At 50.0% G+C, this 23,191-nt stretch overlaps 2 protein-coding genes across 2 annotated transcripts; one reads left to right on the top strand and one right to left on the bottom strand.

The window, feature by feature from the left end:
- The first annotated feature begins 16,469 nt into the window (after positions 1-16,469).
- Positions 16,470-18,050, top strand: LOC125545606 (stearoyl-[acyl-carrier-protein] 9-desaturase 1, chloroplastic-like). The gene is made up of 2 exons (XM_048709622.1): positions 16,470-17,232; positions 17,311-18,050. The coding sequence occupies exons 1-2, from the start codon at positions 16,666-16,668 to the stop codon at positions 17,878-17,880; spliced, it is 1,137 nt and encodes a 378-aa protein (XP_048565579.1). The 5' UTR covers positions 16,470-16,665; the 3' UTR covers positions 17,881-18,050.
- Positions 18,051-18,311: 261 nt separating this feature from the next.
- On the bottom strand, positions 18,312-20,198 carry LOC125545605 (pentatricopeptide repeat-containing protein At3g21470-like). Its single transcript, XM_048709621.1, has one exon. It carries the CDS (start codon positions 20,118-20,120, stop codon positions 18,495-18,497), a length of 1,626 nt encoding a protein of 541 aa, XP_048565578.1. The 5' UTR covers positions 20,121-20,198; the 3' UTR covers positions 18,312-18,494.
- Between the last annotated feature and the right edge of the window lie 2,993 nt (positions 20,199-23,191).

Raw genomic sequence — 23,191 nt, 5'->3', positions numbered from 1 at the left:
ATATCGTCAACCTAGTTTTCATCACGTTCATATGATTTGCGTTCGGTACTTTGATAATTTGACATGTGGGTGGACCGGTGCTTGGGTGCTGTTCTTACTTGAACAAGCATCCCACTTATGATTAACCTCTATTGCAGGCATCCGCAACTACAACAAAAGTATTAAGGTAAACCTAACCATAGCATGAAACATATGGATCCAAATCAGCCCCTTACGAAGCAACACATAAACTAGGGTTTAAGCTTCTGTCACTCTAGCAACCCATCATCTACTTATTACTTCCCAATGCCTTCCTCTAGGCCCAAATAATGGTGAAGTGTTATGTAGTCGACGTTCACATAACACCACTAGAGGCTAGACAACATACATCTTATCAAAATATCGAACGAATACCAAATTCACATGACTACTAATAGCAAGACTTCTCCCTTGTCCTCAGGAACAAACGTAACTACTCACAAAGCATATTCATGTTCATAATCGGAGGGGTAATAATATGCATAAAGGATCTGAACATATGATCTTCCACCAATTAAACCAACTAGCATCAACTACAAGTAGTAATTAACACTACTAGCAACCTACTAGCACCAATCCCGGACTTGGAGAAAAGAATTGGATACAAGAGATGAACTAGGGTTTTGAGATGAGATGGTGCTGATGAAGGTGTTGATGGAGATTGCCCTCTCCCGATGAGAGGAGTGTTGGTGATGACGATGGCGATGATTTCCCCCTCCGGGAGGGAAGTTTCCCCGGCAGAACAGCTCTGCCGGAGCCCTAGATTGGTTCCGCCTAGGTTCCGCCTCGTGGCGGCGGAGTTTCGTCCCGAGAGGTTGCTTCTTTTTTTTTTCTCGACGGAAGACTTCATATAGGAGAAGATGGTCATCGGAGAGCCACCAGGGGGCCCACGAGGTAGGGGGCGCGCCCTAGGGGGGTGCCCCCCACCCTCGTGGGAAGGGTGTGGGCCCCCTGGTCTTCATCTTTGGCAAGGATTTTTCATTATTTATTATAAGGTATTTCGTGGAGTTTCAGGACTTTTGGAGTTGTGCAGAATAGGTCTATAATATTTGCTCCTTTTCCAGCCCAGAATTCCAGCTGCCGGCATTCTCCCTCCTTATGTAAACCTTGTAAAATAAGAGAGAATAGCCATAATTATTGTGACATAATGTTAAATAACAGCCCATAATGCAATAAATATCGATATAAAAGCATGATGCAAAATGGACGTATCACTCACCTTTCCATCATTGCTAGCCTCTTCGGTAGCGTGCATTACCCTTTCTCACCTTGAGAGTTGGTGCAAACTTCGCCGGTGCATCCAAACCCCGTGATATGATACGCTCTATCACACATAAACCTCCTTATATCTTCCTCAAAACAGCCACCATACCTACCTATTATGGCATTTCCATGGCCATTCCGAGATATATTGCCATGCAACTTTCCACCGTTTCATTTATGACACGTTTCATCATTATCATATTGCTTTGCATGATTATGTAGTTGGCATCGTATTTGTGGCAAAGCCACCATGCATAATTTATCATACATGTCACTCTTGATTCATTGCACTTCCCGGTAAACCGCCGGAGACATTCATATAGAGTCATATTTTGTTCTAGTATCGAGTTGCAATCATTGAGTTGTAAATAAATAGAAGTGTGATGATCATCATTAATAGAGCATTGTCCCAAATAAAAAAAGAGAAAGGCCAAATAAAAAAAGGAAGGCCCAAAAAAAGAGGAAAAAAAGAAATAAAAAGGGGCAATGCTACTATTTTTTTCCACACTTGTGCTTCAAAGTAGCACCATGATCTTTATGATAGAGAGTCTCTTGTTTTGTCACTTTCATATACTAGTGGGAATTTTTCATTATAGAACTTGGCTTGTATGTTCCAACAATGGGCTTCCTCAAATGCCCCAGGTCTTCGTGAGCAAGCAAGTTGGATGCACACCCACTTAGTTTCTTTTGTTGAGCTTTCATACATTTATAGCTCTAGTGCATCCGTTGCATGGCAATCCCTACTCCTTGCATTGACATCAATGGATGGGCATCTCCCTAGTCCATTGATTAGCCGCGTCGATGCGAGACTTTCTCCTTTTTGTCTTCTCCACATAACCCCCTATCATTATTCTATTCCACCCATAGTGCTATATCCATGGCTCACACTCATGTATTGCGTGAAAGTTGAAAAAAGTTTGAGATTACTAAAGTATGAAACAATTTCTTGGCTTGTCATCGGGGTTGTGCATGATGAGAGCATTCTTGTGTGACGAAAATGGAGCATGACCAAACTATATGATTTTGTAGGGATGAACTTTCTTTTGCCATGTTATTTTGAGAAGACATGATTGCTTAGTTAGTATGCTTGAAGTATTATTATTTTTATGTCAATATTACACTTTTGTCTTGAATCTTTCAGATCTGAACATTCATGCCACAATAAAGAAAATTACATTGAGAATTATGTTAGGTAGCATTCCACATCAAAAATTTGTTTTTATCATTTACCTACTCGAGGACGAGCAAGAATTAAGCTTGGGGATGCTTGATACGTCTCCAATGCATCTATAATTTTTGATTGTTCCATGCTATTATATTATCAACCTTGGATGTTTTATATGCATTTATGTGCTATTTTATATGATTTTTGGGATTAACCTATTAACCTAGAGCCCAGTGCCAGTTTCTGTTTTTCCTTGTTTTTGAGTTTTACATAAAAGGAAAATGAAACGGAGTCCAATTGACCTGAAACTTCACGGAACTTATTTTTGGACCAGAAGAAGGCCATGAAGTAAAAGAGTTGGGCCAGAAGAGTCCTGGGCTACCCACGAGGGTGGGGGGCGCCCACCCCCTGGGCGCGCCTCCCTACCTGGTGGACAGCCCGGAGACCCCCTGACTTGTTCTTGATGCCAAAACCTCTTATATATACTGAAACTTCCAGAAAGAAACCTAGATCGGGAGTTCCGCCGCCAGAAGCCTCCCTAGCCAACGAAAACCAATCTAGACCCGTTCTGGCACCCTGCCGGAGGGGGGAATCCCTCTCCGGTGGCCATCTTCATCATCCCGGCGCTCTCCATGACGAGGAGGGAGTAGTTCACCCTCGGGGCTGAGGGTATGTACTAGTAGCTATGTGTTTGATCTCTCTCTCTCTCTCATGTTCTTGATTCGGCATAATCTTGATGTATCGCGAGCTTTGCTATTATAGTTGGATCTTATGATGTTTCTCCCCCTCTAATCTCTTGTGATGGATTGAGTTTTCCCTTTGAAGTTATCTTATCAGATTGGGTCTTTAAGGATTTGAGAACACTTGTTGTATGTCTTGCATGTGCTTATCTGTGGTGACAATGGGATATTCACATGATCCACTTGATGTATGTTTTGGTGATCAACTTGCGAGTTCCGTGACCTCGTGAACTTATGCATAGGGGTTGGCACACGTTTTCGTCTTGACTCTCTGGTAGAAACTTTGGGGCACTTTTTGAAGTTCTTTGTGTTGGTTGAATAGATGAATCTGAGATTGTGTGATGCATATTGTATAATCATACCCACGGATACTTGAGGTGACATTGGAGCATATAGGTGACATTAGGGTTTTGGTTGTTTTGTGTCTTAAGGTGTTATTCTAGTACGAACTCTATGATAGATCGAACGGAAAGAATAGCTTCGTGTTATTTTACTACGAACTCTTGAATAGATTGATCAGAAAGAATAATTTTGAGGTGGTTTCGTACCCTACAATAATCTCTTCGTTTGTTCTCCTCTATTAGTGACTTTGGAGTGACTCTTTGTTGCATGTTGAGGGATAGTTATATGATCCAATTATGTTATTATTGTTGAAAGAACTTGCACTAGTGAAAATATGAACCCTAGGCCTTGTTTCCTAGCATTGCAATACCGTTTACGCTCACTTTTATCACTTGCTACCTTGCTGTTTTTATATTTTCAGATTATAAAAACCTATATCTACCATCCATATTGCACTTGTATCACTATCTCTTCGCCGAACTAGTGCACCTATACAATTTACCATTGTATTGGGTGTGTTGGGGACACAAGAGACTCTTTGTTATTTGGTTGCAGGGTTGTTTGAGAGAGACCATCTTCATCCTACGCCTCCCATGGATTGATAAACCTTAGGTCATCCACTTGAGGGAAATTTGCTACTCCGTTGCAAGTCATATTACAGGTACCAAGATAAAATTTAATGACTTCTTTGCAAGTCAACTTTTCTTTTCGTTAACCGGATTCATTAATACACCACAAGCATGCAACGAATGAATGGGAAGGAAGTGGATGAGTGTCATTGTGACTATATGCATGTAAGTATTAAAAAGTTACTAGTACGAGGAAACATCATTAATTTTTGCCTCGATTACTGTTGGTGGCCTTGTATTGATGTAGAATGTATTTTTGATAGTGGCCTTGTATAAGGGAATGGAGGGAGTACTGTCCTACAAACCTCTACACTTGGAGGCCCAACAACGTCTACAAGAAGAAGGTTGTGTAGTAGACACCAGTGTGCTTGTTGTTTTTGCATCATATAGGTTGCTCACCTAGTTGCATATCTAGACAACCTACTTTGATGCAAAGTTTAAATTGGTAAAGAAAAACTAAAAATTGTTAGTTGCCTATTCACCCCCCCCCATCTAGTCAACTATATCGATCCTTTCAACGATGATGGTGATGTGATCCGTGCAGGGCTTCGCCTAAGCACTAGGACACTATGACCGGAGGAGTAAACTATGGAGGGGGCACCGCACACGGCTAAGAGAATAACTGTTGTGTTTTGGGGTGCCCCCTGCCCCTGTATATAAAGGAGGGGAGGAGGAGGCCGGCCATCAGGGGCGCGCCGAGGAGAGGGGAGTCCTACTAGGACTCCGGTCCTAGTAGGATTCGGCCCCCTTTTTTCCTTCTCATGGAGGGGGAAACAGGGAAGGGAGAGGGAAGAGGAGAAGGAAAGGAGGGCGCGCCCCCTCCCATAGTCCAACTCCCTATGGCAGGGAGGCCACCCCTTGTGGGCTGTCTCCCCTCTCCCCTATGGCCCATGTAGGCCCATTACTTTCCGGGGGGGTTCCGGTAACCCCTAGGTACTCCGATAAATATCTGAAACATCCTGAAACCATTCCGGTGTTCAAATACTATCATCCAATATATCAATCTTTATCTCTCGACTATTTTGAGACTCCTTGTCATGTCCGTGATCTCATCCGGGACTCCGAACAATCTTCGGTCACCAAAACACATAACTCATAATACAAATCGTCATCGAACGTTAAGCGTGCGGACCCTACGGGTTCGAGACTATGTAGACATGACCCAGACACATCTCCAGTCAATAACCAATAGCGGAACCTAGATGCTCATATTGGTTCCTACATATTCTACGAAGATCTTTATCGGTCAAACCGCAATGACAACATACGTTATTCCCTTTGTCATCGGTATGTTACTTGCCCGAGATTCGATCGTCGGTATCATCATACCTGGTTCAATCTCGTTACCGGCAAGTCTCTTCACTCGTCCCGTAATGCATCATCCCACAACTAACTCATTAGTCACATTGCTTGCAAGGCTTATAGTGATGTGCATTACCGAGAGGGCCCAGAGATACCTCTCCGATACTCGGAGTGACAAATCCTAATCTCGATCTATGCCAACCCAACAAACACCTTCGGTGACACCTGTAAAGCATCTTTGTAATCACCCAGTTATGTTGTGACGTTTGATAGCACACAAGGTGTTCCTCCGGTATTCGGAAGTTGCATAATCTCATAGTCAGAGGAATATGTATAAGTCATGAGAAAGCAATAGCAATAAAACTTAACGATCATTATGCTAAGCTAACGGATGGGTCTTGTCCATCACATCATTCTCCTAATGATGTGATCCCGTTCATCAAATGACAACACATGTCTATGGTCAGGAAACTTAACTATCTTTGATTAACGAGCTAGTTAAGTAGAGGCATACTAGGAACACTATGTTTTGTCTATGTATTCACACATGTATCAAGTTTCCTGTTAATAAATTCTAGCATGAATAATAAACATTTATCATGATATAAAGAAATATAAATAACAACTTTATTATTGCCTCTAGGGCATATTTCCTTCAGGGTGAGGCGGCGTCGGACGCGTCTAGGCGAGCGGGCGGGGCGGCGGACGGGCCTGGGGCGGCGGTGGACTGGCCCGGGGCAGTGGCGGACGGGCCCGGGGTGGGGTTGGGGTCGCCGGGATCGAGCTCCCACGAGCTGGCCTGGTCATACTTTGCGCTCCTATCTGTACCGGCCCGAGTGGCATTTGTAATTAACACGGCAAATAGGGGTAACCTATGAACACCAAACGTTTTCTTTTGAGGGGCTCTGCAGAATTGCCATAATCATGGGTTTAGGGCAATTCTCAGATACACCGCTGATTCTGACAATTCTCAGATGATTTCTGGGGAAGAAACGAGTTCTTTTGTCAGTCTGATTCTCCGGGCAGTAATTTTTCAGAATTGTGCCAACAGAACTGGGCCTTAGAGGGGTCACATAACTCATGCATAAAGGAAAATCTGGTGAAAACTTAGGGAAGGATGAAGGCTGCCTCCTTTGGTTTAGAGGAATTTCATAGGAATTCTAGAGGATAGGATTTTTATAAGATTTTTTCCTTTAGAGCCCTTTGGTTCATAGGAATGGATTCCTATTCCTACATAGGATTGGTTCCTATCCTCCACATTTCATAGGAAAATAATAAAGAGCCTAAGACTCAATGGAAAAATTCGTTTGGTGTCAACCAAATGACATCTTGTTTCCTATTCCTACTTGAGGGAGTCCTGGATTAGGGGGTGTTCGGGTAGCCGGACTATACCTTCAGTCGGACTCCTGGAATATGAAGATACAAGATTGAAGACTTCGTCCTGTGTCCGGATGGGACTTTCCTTGGCGTGGAAGGCAAGCTTGGCGATGCGGATATTCAAGATCTCCTACCATTGTAACCGACTCTATGTAACCCTAACCCTATCCGGTGTCTATATAAACCGGAGGGTTGTAGTCCGTAGGCAATCAACTCCATATACAATAATCATACCATAGGCTAGCTTCTAGGGTTTAGCCTCCTTGATCTCGTGGTAGATCTACTCTTGTACTACCCATATCATCAATATTAATCAAGCAGGACGTAGGGTTTTACCTCCATCAAGAGGGCCCAAACCTGGGTAAAACATCGTGTTCCCTGCCTCCTGTTACCATCCGGCCTAGACGCACAGTTCGGGACCCCCTACCCGAGATCCGCCGGTTTTGACACCGACATTGGTGCTTTCATTGAGAGTTCCTCTGTGTCGTCGCCTTTAGGCCCGATGGCTCCTTTGATCATCAACAACGATGCGGTCCAAGGTGAGACTTTTCTCCCCGGACAGGTCTTCGTCTTCGGCGGCTTCGCTCGGCCACCTGGAGCAGATCGAAAGCTACGCCCCTGGCCATCAAGTCAGGTTTGGAAGCTTAAACTACATGGCTGACATCCGCGGAGACTTGATCTTCGACGGGATCGAGCCACGGCCAAGCGCGCCGCACTATCTCGAGGGGTATGATCTAGCTCTGCCCCCGGACAGTGTCCTGGAGGCCGCACACGCATCGGTTCCGACCCCTAACTCGGAGCCTATTGCGCCAATCGAGGATGAGCGGTTGGACGTCACCTCGGGGGCTGCGATCCCGAAAGCGATCGAGCCGAACGCTAGCCCCGCACTCTGCACGACCCGTGACTCCGAGGATCCGGACTCCTCCCCGGACTCCGAACCCCCCGCGCCCCTGCCAATCGAATCCGATTGGGCGCCGATAATGGAGTTCACCGCCGCAGACATCTTTCAGCATTCGCCTTTTTGCGACATCCTGAATTCTCTTAAGTATCTCTCTTTATCAGGAGAGCCCTGGCCGGACTACGGTCAACGAGGGTGGGATACGGACGATGAGGAAACTCAAAGCCCACCCGCCACCCACTTTGTAGCCACTGTCGACGATCTAACCGACATGCTTGACTTCAGCTCCGAAGACATCGACGGCATGGACGATGATGTAGGAGACGAACAGGAACCAGCACCTGTAGGGCGCTGGAAGGCCACCTCGTCATATGACATATATATGGTGGATACTCCAAAAGATGGAGATGGCGATGGAACAGTGGGGGATGACGCCCCCAAGAAACAGCCAAAGCGCCGGCGTCAGCGGCGCCGCTCTAAATCCCGCCAAAGCAAAAAACGGTGATTCTGGCACGGGAGATAATACTACCCCGGATAGCGCCGGAGAACACCCACCTTAGCAAGATTCGGCACAGGAAGATGGAGAAGCCAGCCCTCATGAGAGAGCGGCAGACCGATAGGTCGAGGATGATAACTATACGCCTCCCTCCGAAGACGAGGCAAGCCTCGATGACGACGAATTCGTCATACCATCAGACCCCGCCGAACAAGAGCGTTTTAAACGCAGGCTTTTAGCCACGGCAAGCAGCCTCAAGAAAAAGCAGCAACAGCTTAGAGCTGCCCAAGATTTGCTAGCTGACAGATGGACTGAAGTCCTTGCGGCCGAAGAGTATGAACTCGAACGCCCCTTCAAGAGTTACCCGAAGCGCAGGCCGCTACCCCAATCAGAGGAGGAAGCACCTACATCACCAGCGCATGACATGGCAGACCGGCCACCTCGCGGCCGCGACAGAGAGGCCTCTCGGCCCTCCACCCAAGCCATGCCCCGACGCCGCTCAACTAAGGCACGGGAAAATGCGCCCGACCTGCGAGACATACTGGAGGATAAGGCAAGACAAACAAGATCGATCTACGGATCGCGCAGGCGCCCTACGGCATGTGACAATGATCTTCACTCCGGATACAACAAATCCGGTCGGGCCGAACACAACAGACATAGCTCTTCCGAGCTGCATCGTGATATAGCCCAGTACAGAGGCGCCGCACACCCGCTATGCTTCATGAATGAAGTAATGGATCATAAAATCCCAGAGGGTTTCAAACCCGTAAACATCGAATCATACGATGGCACAACAGATCCGGCGGTATGGATCGAGGATTATCTCCTTCACGTCCACATGGCACGCGGCGATGATCTACACGCCATCAAATACCTTCCGCTCAAACTTAAAGGACCGGCCCGGCATTGGCTTAACAGCTTGCCAGCAGACTCAATCGGTTCTTGGGAGGACCTGGAAGCCGCATTCCTCGACAACTTCCAGGGCACTTACGTGCGACCACCGGATGCCGACGACTTAAGCCACATAATTCAGCAGCCAGAGGAATCGGCCAGACAATTCTGGACACGGTTCCTAACAAAGAAAAACCAGATAGTCGACTGTCCGGACGCAGAGGCCCTAGCAGCCTTCAAGCATAACATCCGCGACGAGTGTCTTGCCCGGCACCTGGGACAGGAAAAGCCGAAATCCATGGCAGCCCTCACGACACTCATGACCCGCTTTTGCGCGGGAGAAGACAGCTGGGTAGCTCGCAGTAACAACTTATCAAAGAACCCTAGTAATTCGGATAGCAAGGACAAAAGTGGAAGGACACGTCGGAATAAGCAAAAACGCCGCGTTAGCAGCGACAGCAATGAAGACACGGCAGTCAATGCCGGATTCAAAGGCTATAAATCCGGTCAGCGGAAAAAGCCATTCAAAAAGAATACTCAGGGACCGTCCAGTTTGGACCGAATACTCGATCGCTTGTGCCAGATACATGGCACCCCCAAAAGGCCAGCCAATCACACTAACAGGGATTGTTGGGTGTTCAAGCAGGCAGGCAAGTTAAGGGCCGAAAACAGAGACAAGGGGCTGCACAGCGACGACGAGGAGCCCAAGCCGCCGAACATCAATGGACAGAAGGGCTTTCCCCCACAAGTGCGGACGGTGAACATGATATACGCAACCCACATTCCCAAGCGGGAGCGGAAGCGTGCGCTACGGGACGTATATGCGATGGAGCCAGTCGCCCCAAAGTTCAACCCATGGTCCTCCTGCCCGATCACCTTTGATCGAAGGGACCATCCCACTAGCATCCGTCATGGCGGCTTCGCCGCATTGGTTCTCGACCCAATCATCGACGGATTTCATCTCACAAGAGTCCTCATGGACGGCGGCAGTAGCCTGAACCTACTTTATCAGGATACAGTGCGGAAAATGGGCATAGATCCCTCAAGGATTAAGCCCGCAAGAACGACCTTTAAAGGCGTTATACCAGGTGTAGAAGCCAACTGTACAGGCTCAGTAACAGTTGACGTGGTCTTCGGATCCCCGGACAATTTCCGAAGCGAAGAGTTAATCTTCGATATAGTCCCGTTTCGCAGTGGCTATCACGCCCTGCTCGGACGAACCACATTCGCAAAGTTCAATGCGGTGCCGCACTACGCATATCTCAAGCTCAAGATGCCAGGCCTTCGAGGAGTAATTACGGTCAACGGAAACACCGAACGCTCCCTCCGTACGGAGGAGCATACGGCGGCTCTCGCAGCGGAGGTACAAAGTAGCCTTCTCAGGCAATTCTCCAGTCCGGCCATTAAAAAGCCAGACACTGCCAAGCGCGCCCGGAGTAACCCACAGCAGGACCGCCTGGCACACTCTGAGCAAGCGTAGCAATGCGGCCCCAACCCCAGCTTTCGCGACATAGCGAAACCAGTACCTCGCGTACATAACTACGCCCTTGAAATACCATGGGCACAGGGGAAGGGGCACAATAACGGCACGCCCAAAATATGGCTTAAAACGTACTAGGGGTTGCCGGATTCTTTTTTTAATTTTTTTCTTACTTTCAGGACTCCATACTTCGGACGACCTGTTCGGCAATTCGACTGCCGCACAAACGATGCAAGATCCAGGGAGGCAGACAAGCCATGCCGCATTATGGAACTCCCAGGTGGTCTCTGTTACGAGTGGTATACCTGTTTTAAATACAATTCCGCGGCCTGCCCCTGGTCAGGACATACTGAATAGTCCAATATCTTTTGCTTACCGCACTATTTGTATCGTTCGGCTTTGATAAATAGCCTCTCTATAAACAATGCTTAGCTTCTTGTCTATTTTTTGCATTGTCTTCTTTTCACATTTATGTTTATTAAATGACATGATTGCACCCGTACACCATGGTACGGCAAACACGCCAGGGGCTTCAGTACCCCTCATAATGGTGTGAGAAGTCCGTACACTTTCACAAGTGCGGCACCCCGAACTTATAGAACTATATGCATCGGCTCCGAATCATGATTTGGGTCAATAGTTGGGTTTGCCCGGCTCCTATGTTTTGGTGCCTTACGTTCCGCTCTATCGGCTAAGGTAGCACTAGGAGAACCACTGCGATTGTGCCCCGGTTCAGCTGGGTTAAGCACCTCAGTGGAGAAAGCTAAAACTGACTATCATGATGTGGCGAGAGACCGGTCGCTGTTCGAGAGGTTTTTCGAGTCCCTAAAGGCTTATGCCGCTTCGAGCGAGGAGCTGGCTTTGTCCGGCCAAGGCGTGGATAGCGCCCCTTACTCAGTCTTCCGAACTAGGGGCTTCGCCGAAATTTAAAATTATAGAGTTCTATGGCTAAGTGAGAGTGCTCAAGCATTATAGTCCGATTGCCTGGTTCGTTGTGCTGAGCGCCTCCCTTGAAGGACCCAACTATGGGAAAAAGAGCGCTCAGGTTTATCCCGAACACCCCAGCACTAGTGGCACGGGGGCAGAAGCCGACGACTGGCCATCTCTCAATTTTTGATAAACGGCCGCACACAAAGTAATATTTTAAATTCAATAAGCATTGCTTAGCGCATATGAACAAGTTTTCAGCGCACAGGATAAACACGAGCGAGTTCATTCAAATATCACATCCTTGGTACATTCATCCGCCACAAGGCGGGCACCTGCAAGAACATCCTTGTAGTAGTTCTCGGGCTTGCGATGCTCCTTCCCCGACGGCGGCCCGTCCTTCACAAGCTTCTCACCGTCCAGCTTACCTCAGTGCACCTTTGCACAGGTAAGGGCCCGACGGGCACCTTCGATGAAGACGGAGCGCTTGATGACCTGAAGCCTCGGACAGGCCTCCACCAGCCGCCGCACCAGCCCGAAATAGCTCCCAGGCAGGGCCTCTCCGGGCCACAGCCGAACTATGAAGCCCTTCATGGCCTGCTCGGCCGCCTTGTTGAGCTCGACCAGCTGTTTCAGCTGGTCGCTCAAGGGCACAGGGTGTCCGGCCTCAGAATACTGAGACCTGAACACCTTCTCCGTCGAGCTGCCCTCTTCAGCTCGATAGAATGCGGCGGCATCGGATACGCTGCGGGGAAGATCTATGAATGCCCCTGGAGAGCTCCGGATTCGGGTAAGTAACAGGTAGTTCACTTTTATATTTCTGCTTTGCATAAAGAATGCCTTACCCGCTGCTATCTTCCTCATCTCCTCCAACTCTTGGAGGGCCTTTTGGGCTTCGGCCTTGGCAGCCTCTAGGGCCGTTGCAAGCTCGGATGCTTGCGCCTTTGACTTCAGCTCTAAACTCTCATGTTTTTTCATGAGAGCCTGAAGCTCTTGCTGCACCTCGCCGACCTGAGCCCCAAGTCTGTCTCGCTCGGTGCGCTCCGCGGCCGTTTTCTTTTCGGCCTCAGACAGCGCCTGCTTAAGGGTCGCCACCTCAGTCGTGGCCCCTACAATAAGCAGTACAATCTTGTTACTCTTTTTGCAATCAAGCCTTTTTATAGGCACTTTTTCTGTAAGGTATTTCTTACCTTCTTCCTCCTCGAGCCGCCGCTTGGCGAGGCCGAGCTCTTGCTCAGTCCGCTCGAGGTCCTGCTTCAGGACACCCACCTCCACAGTCAGTGCGGCGGTGGACAGCAGCGAAGCCTGCATACGCATATTGACTCTTTTTTTAGACTCCTGCGAAATTTAATAGATCCTCTATTCGGCTTTTCTTTCCGAACGCCAAACAGAGCATCAGGGGCTACTGTCTATGCGGTAATATTTTTACATATTTTTACTTACCTCGAAGCCTGTTAGAAGGCTAGCGCAAGCTTCAGTCAGTCCGCTCTTGGCGGACTGAACCTTCTGGATCACCGTACTCATAATAGTACGGTGCCCCTCGTCGATGGAGGCGTCGTCAAGCACCTCCAGCAGATTGTCCGGCACCTCCGGTTGGACGGAGGCCGCCGACTCAGAAGGCTTGCTCCTCTTGGAAGGAGTTCGCCTACCGCGGTCCGGAACTGATTCCGGTGCGGTGTCCGGCACAAAGCCGGACTTAGAGCCCTGGGGAGCCTTATCCCCTTCACTCCTGGAGTCCGGGAGGTTGCCTTGCGGCTCCTCCGGGACCACCTCCTCCTGCCCCGGAGCTTGTCGCGACGCCACTTCGGCGTCGTCTGCAGTGCGGGGGGAGACAGCGGGCGGAACTGAGTTCACGTCCGATGAGTCCAGGGAGCCGCCCGACGATTCGTCGAATTCGGCCCGGGGCGGACTGCATAATTACATTCAACATTAGGGAAAGCTGTGCAACAAAGGAACATCATGAGTTACTCTGATATCTGAACTTATGATTTCGCCGGACGCTTGGCCCTGTTTGGCCACTCCTCTTTGCCCTCTTCGGCGTTGGGGGCGTAGTCCGGCGGAGGGGTCTTCCTTTTCCTAGACCCCTCGGCCTCCCCCGTTGGGGCGGCCTTCCTCTTCTCTCCTCCCTCCGCTGGGGGGAGAGTTTTCTTCTTCCTCCTCCTCGTTTTCGTGGGAGGAGGGCGTCTCGGACTCGTCAGATGACGAGTCCGACACCACCACGTTGCAGGCACTCTTTCGAGTCCCCGTGGTCTTCTTCTTCTTGGCCTTCTTCTCCGGCACCACATAAGGCGCCGAAACCAGCAGCTTCGCTAGTAGAGCTGGGGCTGGGTCTTCGGGCAGCGGAGCCGGACAGTTAATCGGTCCGGATATCGCCCGCCAAGCCTGTCAAAGGTAAGGGAGTTTAGATCCCGCATAGAGTCAAACTATGAAAAAAGCTTAACATCCTATAAAAGGTGTAGATGGCATACCTCGCTAGCGTGACGCTGCGAGCTGTATCCGCGGTCCTCGGAAGCGGATGCGGGAGCCTCAGCGCCCTTGAATAGCATCTTCCAAGCGTCTTCGTACGTCGTGTCGAAGAGCCTGCTGAGGGTTTGATGCTGCGTTGGGTCGAACTCCCACAGATTAAAATCCCGTTGTTGGCACGGGAGGATCCGGCGGACGAGCATAACCTGGATTACGTTAACAAGCCGGACTGGCTTGTTCACCAGGGACTGGATGCATGTTTGCAATCCGGTCACCTCTTTTTCATCACCCCACGACAGGCCCATCTCTTTCCAGGACATAAGCCGCGTGGGGGGTCCGGATCGGAACTCGGGGGCTGCAGTCCATTCCGGATCGCGCGGCTCGGTGATATAAAACCACCCGGATTGCCATCCCTTTAGGGTCTCCACGAAAGAGCCCTCGAACCATAGGACGTTGGCCATCTTGCCCGCCATGGCGCCTCCGCACTCCGCCTGGCTGTCGCGCACCACCTTGGGCTTGACGTTGAAGGTCTTGAGCCAGGGGCCGAAATGGGGGCGGACGCGGAGAAAAGCCTCGCACACGACGATAAACGCTGAGATGTTGAGGATGAAGTTTGGAGCCAGATCGTGGAAATCCAGGCCGTAGTAGAACATGAGCCCCCGGACAAATGGGTGGAGTGAAAAACCCAGTCCGCAGAGGAAGTGGGGGAGAAATACTACCCTCTCATGGGGCCTTGGGGTGGGGAGAAGCTGCCCCTCTTCGGGAAGCCGGTGCGCGATGTCCTTGGACAGGTATCCGGCCTTCCTTAGCTTCTTGATTTTGCCCTCCGTGACGGAGGAGACCATCCACTTGCCTCCCGCTCCGGACATTGCTGGAGAAGGTTGAGGTGGGAAGTGCGGGCTTGGACGCTGGAGCTCGGGTGCGCAGGAGATGGATAGGCAAAGGAGGAAGAAGGCGAAGATAAAAAGGTGGATCCTTGTCCCCTTATATGGGTGGATGTAGTTGTGCGTCCCCGCCTGCCTAGTAAAACTCGTTTGCCTCCCAAGCGTCGTGATAAGTGGCGCGGTTGGGTTACCCACGTTCGTATTGATGAGAATCCCGTAAAAGGGGGGTACACGATCTCTGCTTCGACAAGACGTGCCAAGGAAACCGCCTCGCAAAACACGCTGAGGTGGAAAAGTGAAAACGATTCGAGTGAAGGACTTGGCTGTAGTGTGATGACGCACTGCGGAATACGTCAGCAGATTTGATTTGTGTTAATATTATTCTCTCTATGGCAATATGTGGAAGCTTATTTTGCAGAGCCGGACACTACTCTTGGTGTTTACAATCTTCTATGAAGGACTTGGAGGAGGAACCTGCCTTGAAATGCCGAAGACAATTTGCGCGCCGGACTCGTCGTCATTGAAGCCTGGTTCAGGGGCTACTGAGGGAGTCCTGGATTAGTGGGTGTTCGGGTAGCCGGACTATACCTTCAGCCGGACTCCTGGAATATGAAGATATAAGATTGAAGACTTCGTCCCGTGTCCGGATGGGACTTTCCTTGGCGTGGAAGGCAAGCTTGGCGATGCGGATATTCAAGATCTCCTATCATTGGAACCGACTCTATGTAACCCTAACCCTATCCGGTGTCTATATAAACCGGAGGGTTGTAGTCCGTAGGCAATCAACTCCATATACAACAATCATACCATAGGCTAGCTTCTAGGGTTTAGCCTCCTTAATCTCGTGGTAGATCTACTCTTGTACTACTCATATCATCAATATTAATCAAGCAGGACATAGGGTTTTACCTCCATCAAGAGGGCCCGAACCTGGGTAAAACATCGTGTTTCCCGCCTCCTGTTACCATCCGGCCTAGACGCACAGTTCGGGACCCCCTATCCGAGATCCGCCGGTTTTGACACCGACACTACTCGTAGGATTTGAGATACATATCATCTCATTTCCTACAAGATTTCTATTCTTATGATAATCCTATTCTATGAACCAAAAGAGGCCTTATACTAAAAAAGAGGTCAGAAAGAAAATTTACTATTGGAGACATGGTCTATTTATAGATCCAACCATGTAGGCATACTTATCTCATTATACTACCGTAACCTTTTTCCAACCTAAATGTCTAAAATCAGACAACATGCGATTACTCGCATCAAAATCGTGAACATTCTATCATCGCTCCGCTCCAAATTTCCGAGGTGGTTTTGACTCGTGCAGGTGGGTCTATCGCACAGTTTCAGCACATCTGTGGCTTTGCCGAAGACATTTTGCCGCGAGGACGTGACCAGCCTCGTGGCGGCCGCAACTGTTGGCGTGGCCAGCCAACCAACCAACACGTGCTGTTCGAGTGCCTCGGTTCAGATGGACAACTGCGTCTGTACACTGTACTCCTCAACCTGGGGGCGGACCCGTCCAAAAAAAAGCTCAACCCGGGGGCGGACCACGGTCTGTAGCAGCTCCCCGAAACACCCACAGAATCAGCCAGCCCGCTCCCGGCACAAAACCACTGCACGCACCCACTGGTTTTCCGCCTCCGGCAGTCCGGCGGTACCGCCCCGACGCCGCAGTTTATATACGGAGCCCCGACACCGCAGCCGTGGCAGTCCGACGACGCAACAACACCACCCCACCGCGCCGCCACTACTCACCCATCGGTCGGGAGCTAGCCACAATGCAGGCCCAGGGCCTCCTCCGCGTCCCCGGCCACCCGGCGGCGGCGCGGCCCCTCCCGCGCCGGCAATGCCGCGTGTCGGCCGTGGCGGCGGCGGCGCCGTCGGTGCAGCGCGGCGTGACGCACTCGATGCCGCCGGAGAAGGCGGAGGTGTTCCAGTCGCTGCGGGGCTGGGCGGCGGGGTCGCTGCTGCCGCTGCTCCGGCCCGTGGAGGACATCTGGCAGCCGGCGGACTTCCTGCCGGACTCGTCGTCCGAGATGTTCGAGCACGAGGTGCGCGAGCTGCGGGCCCGCGCCGCGGCGCTGCCCGACGACTACTTCGTGGTGCTGGTGGGGGACATGGTCACCGAGGAGGCGCTCCCCACGTACCAGACCATGATCAACACCCTCGACGGCGTCCGCGACGAGACCGGCGCCAGCGCCTGCCCCTGGGCCGTCTGGACCCGCGCCTGGACCGCCGAGGAGAACCGCCACGGCGACGTCCTCAACAAGTACATGTACCTCTCCGGCCGCGTCGACATGCGCATGGTCGAGAAGACCGTCCAGTACCTCATCGGCTCCGGCATGGTACGCAGAGTCAGAGCTTCTTGAACGAATCTGTTGAACGAGGAGTACAATCTCATCTGACATGCTGAGCAATTGCAGGACCCGAGGACGGAGAACAACCCGTACCTGGGCTTTGTGTACACGAGCTTCCAGGAGCGCGCCACGGCCGTCTCCCACGGCAACACCGCGCGGCTCGCCAGGGCGCACGGCGACGACGTGCTGGCGCGCACTTGCGGCACCATCGCCGCCGACGAGAAGCGCCACGAGACGGCCTACAGCCGCATCGTGGAGCAGCTGCTGCGGCTCGACCCGGACGGCGCCATGCTCGCCATCGCGGACATGATGCGCAAGCGGATCACCATGCCCGCGCACCTCATGCACGACGGCAGCGACATGAGCCTGTTCGAGCATTTCGCGTCCGTGGCCCAGCGCCTCGGCGTGTACACCGCGCAGGACTACACCGACATCGTCGAGTTCCTCGTCAAGCGGTGGAAGCTGGAGGCGCTGGAGGGCGGGCTCTCCGGCGAAGGCCGGAGGGCCCGGGACTTCGTCTGCGGGCTCGCGCCGAGGATGCGGCGCGCGGCGGAGAGGGCGGCCGACAGGGCCAAGAAGGACGAGCCCAGGAAGGTCAGGTTCAGCTGGATCTTTGATAGGGAAGTGGTTGTCTAGTGTTGGTCTGACTTCTGAGACTGAGATAGTGAGATGATCCTGTCACTGTCCTTCTGTGTTCTTTTGTTTTCTCTCTTTGCAAAGTTGTTTTATAGTTTCTTTTGAATTTGGAAACATGTGGGGAATGTTGTATTCTAGAATCTTTACGAAGATGGTTCACTTTTGAACAATGGAGAGACAGGCACTGTGTGATTTTTTCAATGGAAGTGCAAATCCCTAATTGCAAAAAAGAAAAGAAAAAACTAAAGCCAACATACATGTATTTATCGAAGTTTGAAATGCAAGAGATAATCTATCCTCGTATGCCTGAAATCTCCTCGAAATATATTTGAGTATACAGATATACAGAGGCATCATTTACATTTCACTGAAACTTTTGCCCGGCTGAACTTTCTAAAATCAAGGTTTTGTGCCTAACTTTTTGAATCAAATTCAACAAGTCCAACCCACAAATTAGTTTTCGAACAAGAACCCACAAGTTATTGGTCAGCAAAACTAAAACCTAAAATCACTAAATTTTCTAGTAGATGCAGCATAACAAGAGATTATCTACCAAACCACCAGCGACGAAATGAAATGAACTTACAGTTTGATATCGCTGCAACAATGTACTACTATCTGCAACGCACTTTGTGTTCAGGAATGTCAAGCTCAACTGAACTGCACCCGGGAGTCTTCTCAACCCCATGGTTTGCCATCTTTCTCCTGACACGCTCTGCCTGCTCCCACCTCTCGGACGCGGCCAAGATATTTGACAGCATGATGTACTCCGCGTCATTAGTTGATGCACCATCAGAGCGCAACTGGTTGATCTCATCTGACACCCGTTCAGACATCTCTGCATTGTCATGCACCCTGCAAGCTCCGAGAAGAGCGCCCCAGATGACCTCGTTAGGCTCCATCGCCATGCTCTTGACAATCGCATGAGCTTCCTCGAGTCTTCCTGCACGGCCCAGGAGATCGACCAGGCAACCGTAATGCTCCACTCCGGCAGCGACTCCATACGCGCCGAAACTGTTAAAAACCCTTAGGCCTTCTTCCACAAACCCTCCGTGGGTACAAGCTCCAAGCACGGCGAGGAGTGTGACCCCATTGGGCTTCTGCTCCGAGCACTCCATCTGGGAAAACAGCCGTATCGCCTCTTCGCTCCGTCCATGGCTTGCGAGCGCGGAGATCATCGAGTTCCAGCATTCGGTATTCCTCCGTTGGATGCTGTCGAACACCTTGCGGGCGTACTCGAGGTCGCCGCACTTGGCGTACATATCAACCAGGCCATTCAAAACGAAGTGATTCTTCCGTATACGCGTCCGGTCCATGAACTCATGAACCTTCCTCCCTTGCTTTAGCGACCCGAGCTGCGCGCAGGCAGACAGCACGCTGGCCATGGTGAACTCGTCCGGCTTGACCCTGTCCTCCAACATCGAGTGAAAGGCATGCAACGCCTCCTCGGAGCGCCCGATTTGCGCGTACCCGGCAATCAGCGCGTTCCAGCTCACCAGGTTCCGCACCGGAACCCTGTCGAACATCGCCCGCGCCTCATCGGCATCGCCGGCCTTGAAGTACCCCGTGACCATCGACGACCACACGAACACGTTCCTCGCGGGCATGGCGTAGAACAGCTCCCTCGCGGTCTCCATGTCCCCGGCGGCCACATAGCCGTGCACGAGCACGGTCCACGTGACGACGGTCCGCATGCCCATGGGCGTCGCGTCGAACCACCTCCGCGCCCCCGCCATGTCCCCCTTCTCGGCGAACCCGCGGATCATCGTCGCCCACGTGACGGACGTCCGGGAGCCCATGCGGCCGAACAGCGCCTCCGCCTGCCCCGTGTCGCCGGCCGCGGCGTACCCGGCGAGCATCGCGTTGCAGGTGACCACGTTCCTGCCCGGCATTCCGTCGAACACGCGGCGCGCGTCGGCGAGGAGGCCGCACTTGCAGTACATGGACACCAGCGTGGTGCCCACGAGCAGCTCGCCGGCGAACGCGGACTTGACGGCCTCGCCGTGGAGGGACCTGCCGAGGCCGAGGCCGGGGCCGGCGCGGGAGGCGGCGGCCTTGAGGAGGGCGGGGAGGAGGGGCAGGTGGTGCGTCTGGCGGGGCAGGTGCCTGGCGTAGACGAGGGCGGCGTCCCGGAGGGAGGCATTGGCGGCGTACTCCTTGACGAGGCAGGTCCACTTGTCAGGGTCGCCGAGCGCGGCCACCAGGTAGTGCGCGTGGAGCTGCTTCGCTCGGCTAGCCATGGACGATGGCAGGGGCGGGCGGACTCGTCCGGACTTTCAGGGGATGCCACCCTCATCGGTCGGCTTGTAATGCGGAAGGTGATGCCCTTGATTTGCTATTGATCTACTCCCCCTATCATAATATATGAGTGTTTTTTTACATTAGTGTAGTGTCAAAAACGATCTTGTATTATGAGACGAAGAGAGTAGATGTTTTCGTACTGATAAGAGTCAGACATTTGGTTTATTTTTGTTTTATTTTCTGACAATGACAATTGCCTCCAGATCAATAGCAATTCTATCATACATTTAACAGTTTTAAGCCATATGTATTGCATATCTAAGTCATATGTCATTGATCTTACATTGAAATTTGTGTGAATATTTTCTTTCTCGTTTTCCTTTTTCTCTTTATGCTTGATTCACTTATTTAGATGTGCAATAATTATAGCACATCTAGATGTGTCCTAGACACACCCTTTAACAGTTTTAAAAGCGGAATGCATCTCAATTTTTTGTTTTACTTGTTGATCAATAACAATGTTCAACAAGTTTTTCAAATTCGTCGAGCCCAAAAACAGAAGAACATGTTGTCGTATCAAAGACCATAATTTTTCCACTTCTCAAAAGCGGCCTTCATCTCCTCAAGTTTGAACTTCTTCATTGCATCAACCAACTATGCATTAATGTGAAGGGTGAGCCCTCCGTCTAGTGATACACCACGCACGTGTGTCTGAGCTAAATAGTAACATGATCAACAAGGGTGTGTTTGGTTTTGCTCGCATTATTTTGTGTGCATTGCATCTGTATTCCAGTTCAGCCTGGCCGAGAAAAAAATAGGCAAAAACCAACATTTGTATGTTGTCTGCTTGTCTGCATACCTTCTAGCCGGACGAAACGAAAGGTAGGTTGTTTGGTTGCCCGCTTATTTAGTCGGAAACACAAGCCATGGTGTTTGGTTACAAGCAACGCATGTTATCTAGTAACCTCCTCATGGAGGTGGTGAAGTTACTGTAGCGACCAGACCTCAAACAGTCTGATCTCTGTGCTCCGGTGTCATTCCTGGATCAGGAATGCTGACACCACACAGTACTCGGAGGATTTATAGCAGAGTAGCAATCACACACTTATTACATCGAGTGTCTCAAACGAGAACTTATTACAATAAATATGGCTTAAGGCCATCTAATAACGATAACAGCGGAAGGCTTGGAAGATAAGTGAGTCCATCAACTCCAACGGCATCACTGAGTATAGAACCACGACCTAAAAACTCCTTAATCGTCGTCTGAAAAGTCTGCAACATTAACGTTGCAGCCCGAAACGGGTCAGCACATGAAATATGCTGGCAAGGTAACACATAGAGAGTAATGGAATGAAATAGCTATACTATATGCATATTTGGCTGGTGGAAAGCTCTATGGTTACAGTTTTGCGTAAAGCCAATTTTTCCCTACTTCAAAGGAATAAATTTAATTACTATCATGGTGGTTGTTAAACATTGAGAATGGTTGACAGCATTCTCAATCCCAATTAAGCATCATCATTAAACATAACCCAACAAAATTAATTTAGAATAACATGTTGAGATTCACATGATAATCCAAGTACTAGATACTCAAGATGTCCATAACCGGGGACACGGCTAACCATGATTAGTTTATTACACTCTGCAGAGGTTTGCGCACTCTTCCCCACAAGACTTGATCGCCTCCGTTTGGTTTCTCGCACTACACGGTGTTTGAGAAGACGGATGACCGAGACATAGTCTTTTAGAAGCGCTAGCACCTTACGATCGGGTAGACCGTACCACCTACATCCGCTACATCTGCTAGTCTACCACTGTAAGAGTTCGCACAACTTAGTCAACTATGCTAGAGCCCATAATAGCTTGTGGCTACACACGGAAGTTTCTAGTATGAATAGTCTCATGATCCCTTTGAGCCTGGGTGGCGGTCCAAAAGAAAACAAGCAAGTCCTGGAATACCCAGGTGCCTCAATCCACCCAGATGTGTGTTCAAGTTGCCACCTTAGATAAACCATTAATTAACAATCTCACATCTGTCATGGATATCACTCACCCAATCCACGTCTACTAGCATAGCATGGCATAATAAGCAAACGTAGAAGTAACTCCCAAAGGTTTGATAATAACAGGTAGTAGGTACTACCTCATCTACTTCTCATCCCACAATTTAATTAGATCCTAATCATGCAATGTGTGAGGATTGATCTAATGCGATAAAACTGGGTAGTAGAAAAGGTATGATCAAAGTGTTACTTGCCTTGCTGATGATCCGGGAAACCTAACGATTCGAAGTAACAGGCGGCGCACTCCGGGTACTCTATCGCAAACAAACAAACAAACAAGCATACAATAAGTACTCATCTAATGCACATGTAAAACTCAAATAAGAGATCTAACCAGAAGGTTCAACTTAAGAACTCCGGTTGGGAAAAAAATCAAATCGAACGAAGCAACGAAAGTCAAACGGCGAAAGAAAACAACTTCGTTCTAGTAATCTGGATCTAAGGCAAATTTTATAGAGGCAAAAACTTGTTTAAGTTGGTTATTCGGATAGAGGATTTCGAGACGAAACTCTAGGCGCTTGAATCGCCTGATTCCGATAAATGAGCGAAAAGTTATACTAAAACGAAAATCGGATCAGGAATCGCGATCAGAAAAATCGCGGATTTAATCCGAGAAAAAGAAAAACGACGAACACCGATTTTTTTAACGACGGCACGGAAAATGAGGCGGTGGCGAACCTCGGGCGACGTGCGGCGGCGGCGGGCGGCGCTAGGGTTTGGGCGCGGGTGGCTGGCTTCGGCTGGGCCTCCCCCCGGCTTATATAGCCTAGTGGGCCGGGAGTCCGGGTCGGACACGGCCCCTAGGTCGGTTCGTACTTCTTTTTTTTTATTCCGCTTGGAAGAAAAATAAAAAGAAATACTAAACAGACTCCAAAAATTCCGAAATAAATTTTCACGGGCTTCTAAAATCAAGCCGTACAAGGTGAACATATATTTGGGATCTAAATGCAATTTTGAAAAACACATATTTTTCCTAAATTCAAATAAAACACCGGAAAACT

This window comes from Triticum urartu, chromosome 3, assembly GCF_003073215.2.
Source record: "Triticum urartu cultivar G1812 chromosome 3, Tu2.1, whole genome shotgun sequence".
Lineage (NCBI taxonomy): Eukaryota > Viridiplantae > Streptophyta > Magnoliopsida > Poales > Poaceae > Triticum > Triticum urartu.
This window is presented reverse-complemented; position numbering and strand designations above follow the sequence as displayed.

What these genes read in the sequence shown, in the direction of transcription:
- LOC125545605 (XM_048709621.1), bottom strand. Translation starts at nt 20,120, where the DNA reads ATGGCTAGCCGAGCGAAGCAGCTCCACGCGCACTACCTGGTGGCCGCG.
- LOC125545606 (XM_048709622.1), top strand. Translation starts at nt 16,666, where the DNA reads ATGCAGGCCCAGGGCCTCCTCCGCGTCCCCGGCCACCCGGCGGCGGCG. An exon ending in ACCTCATCGGCTCCGGCATG is followed by an intron (nt 17,233 to 17,310) that starts GTACGCAGAGTC and finishes GAGCAATTGCAG; the next exon opens with GACCCGAGGACGGAGAACAA.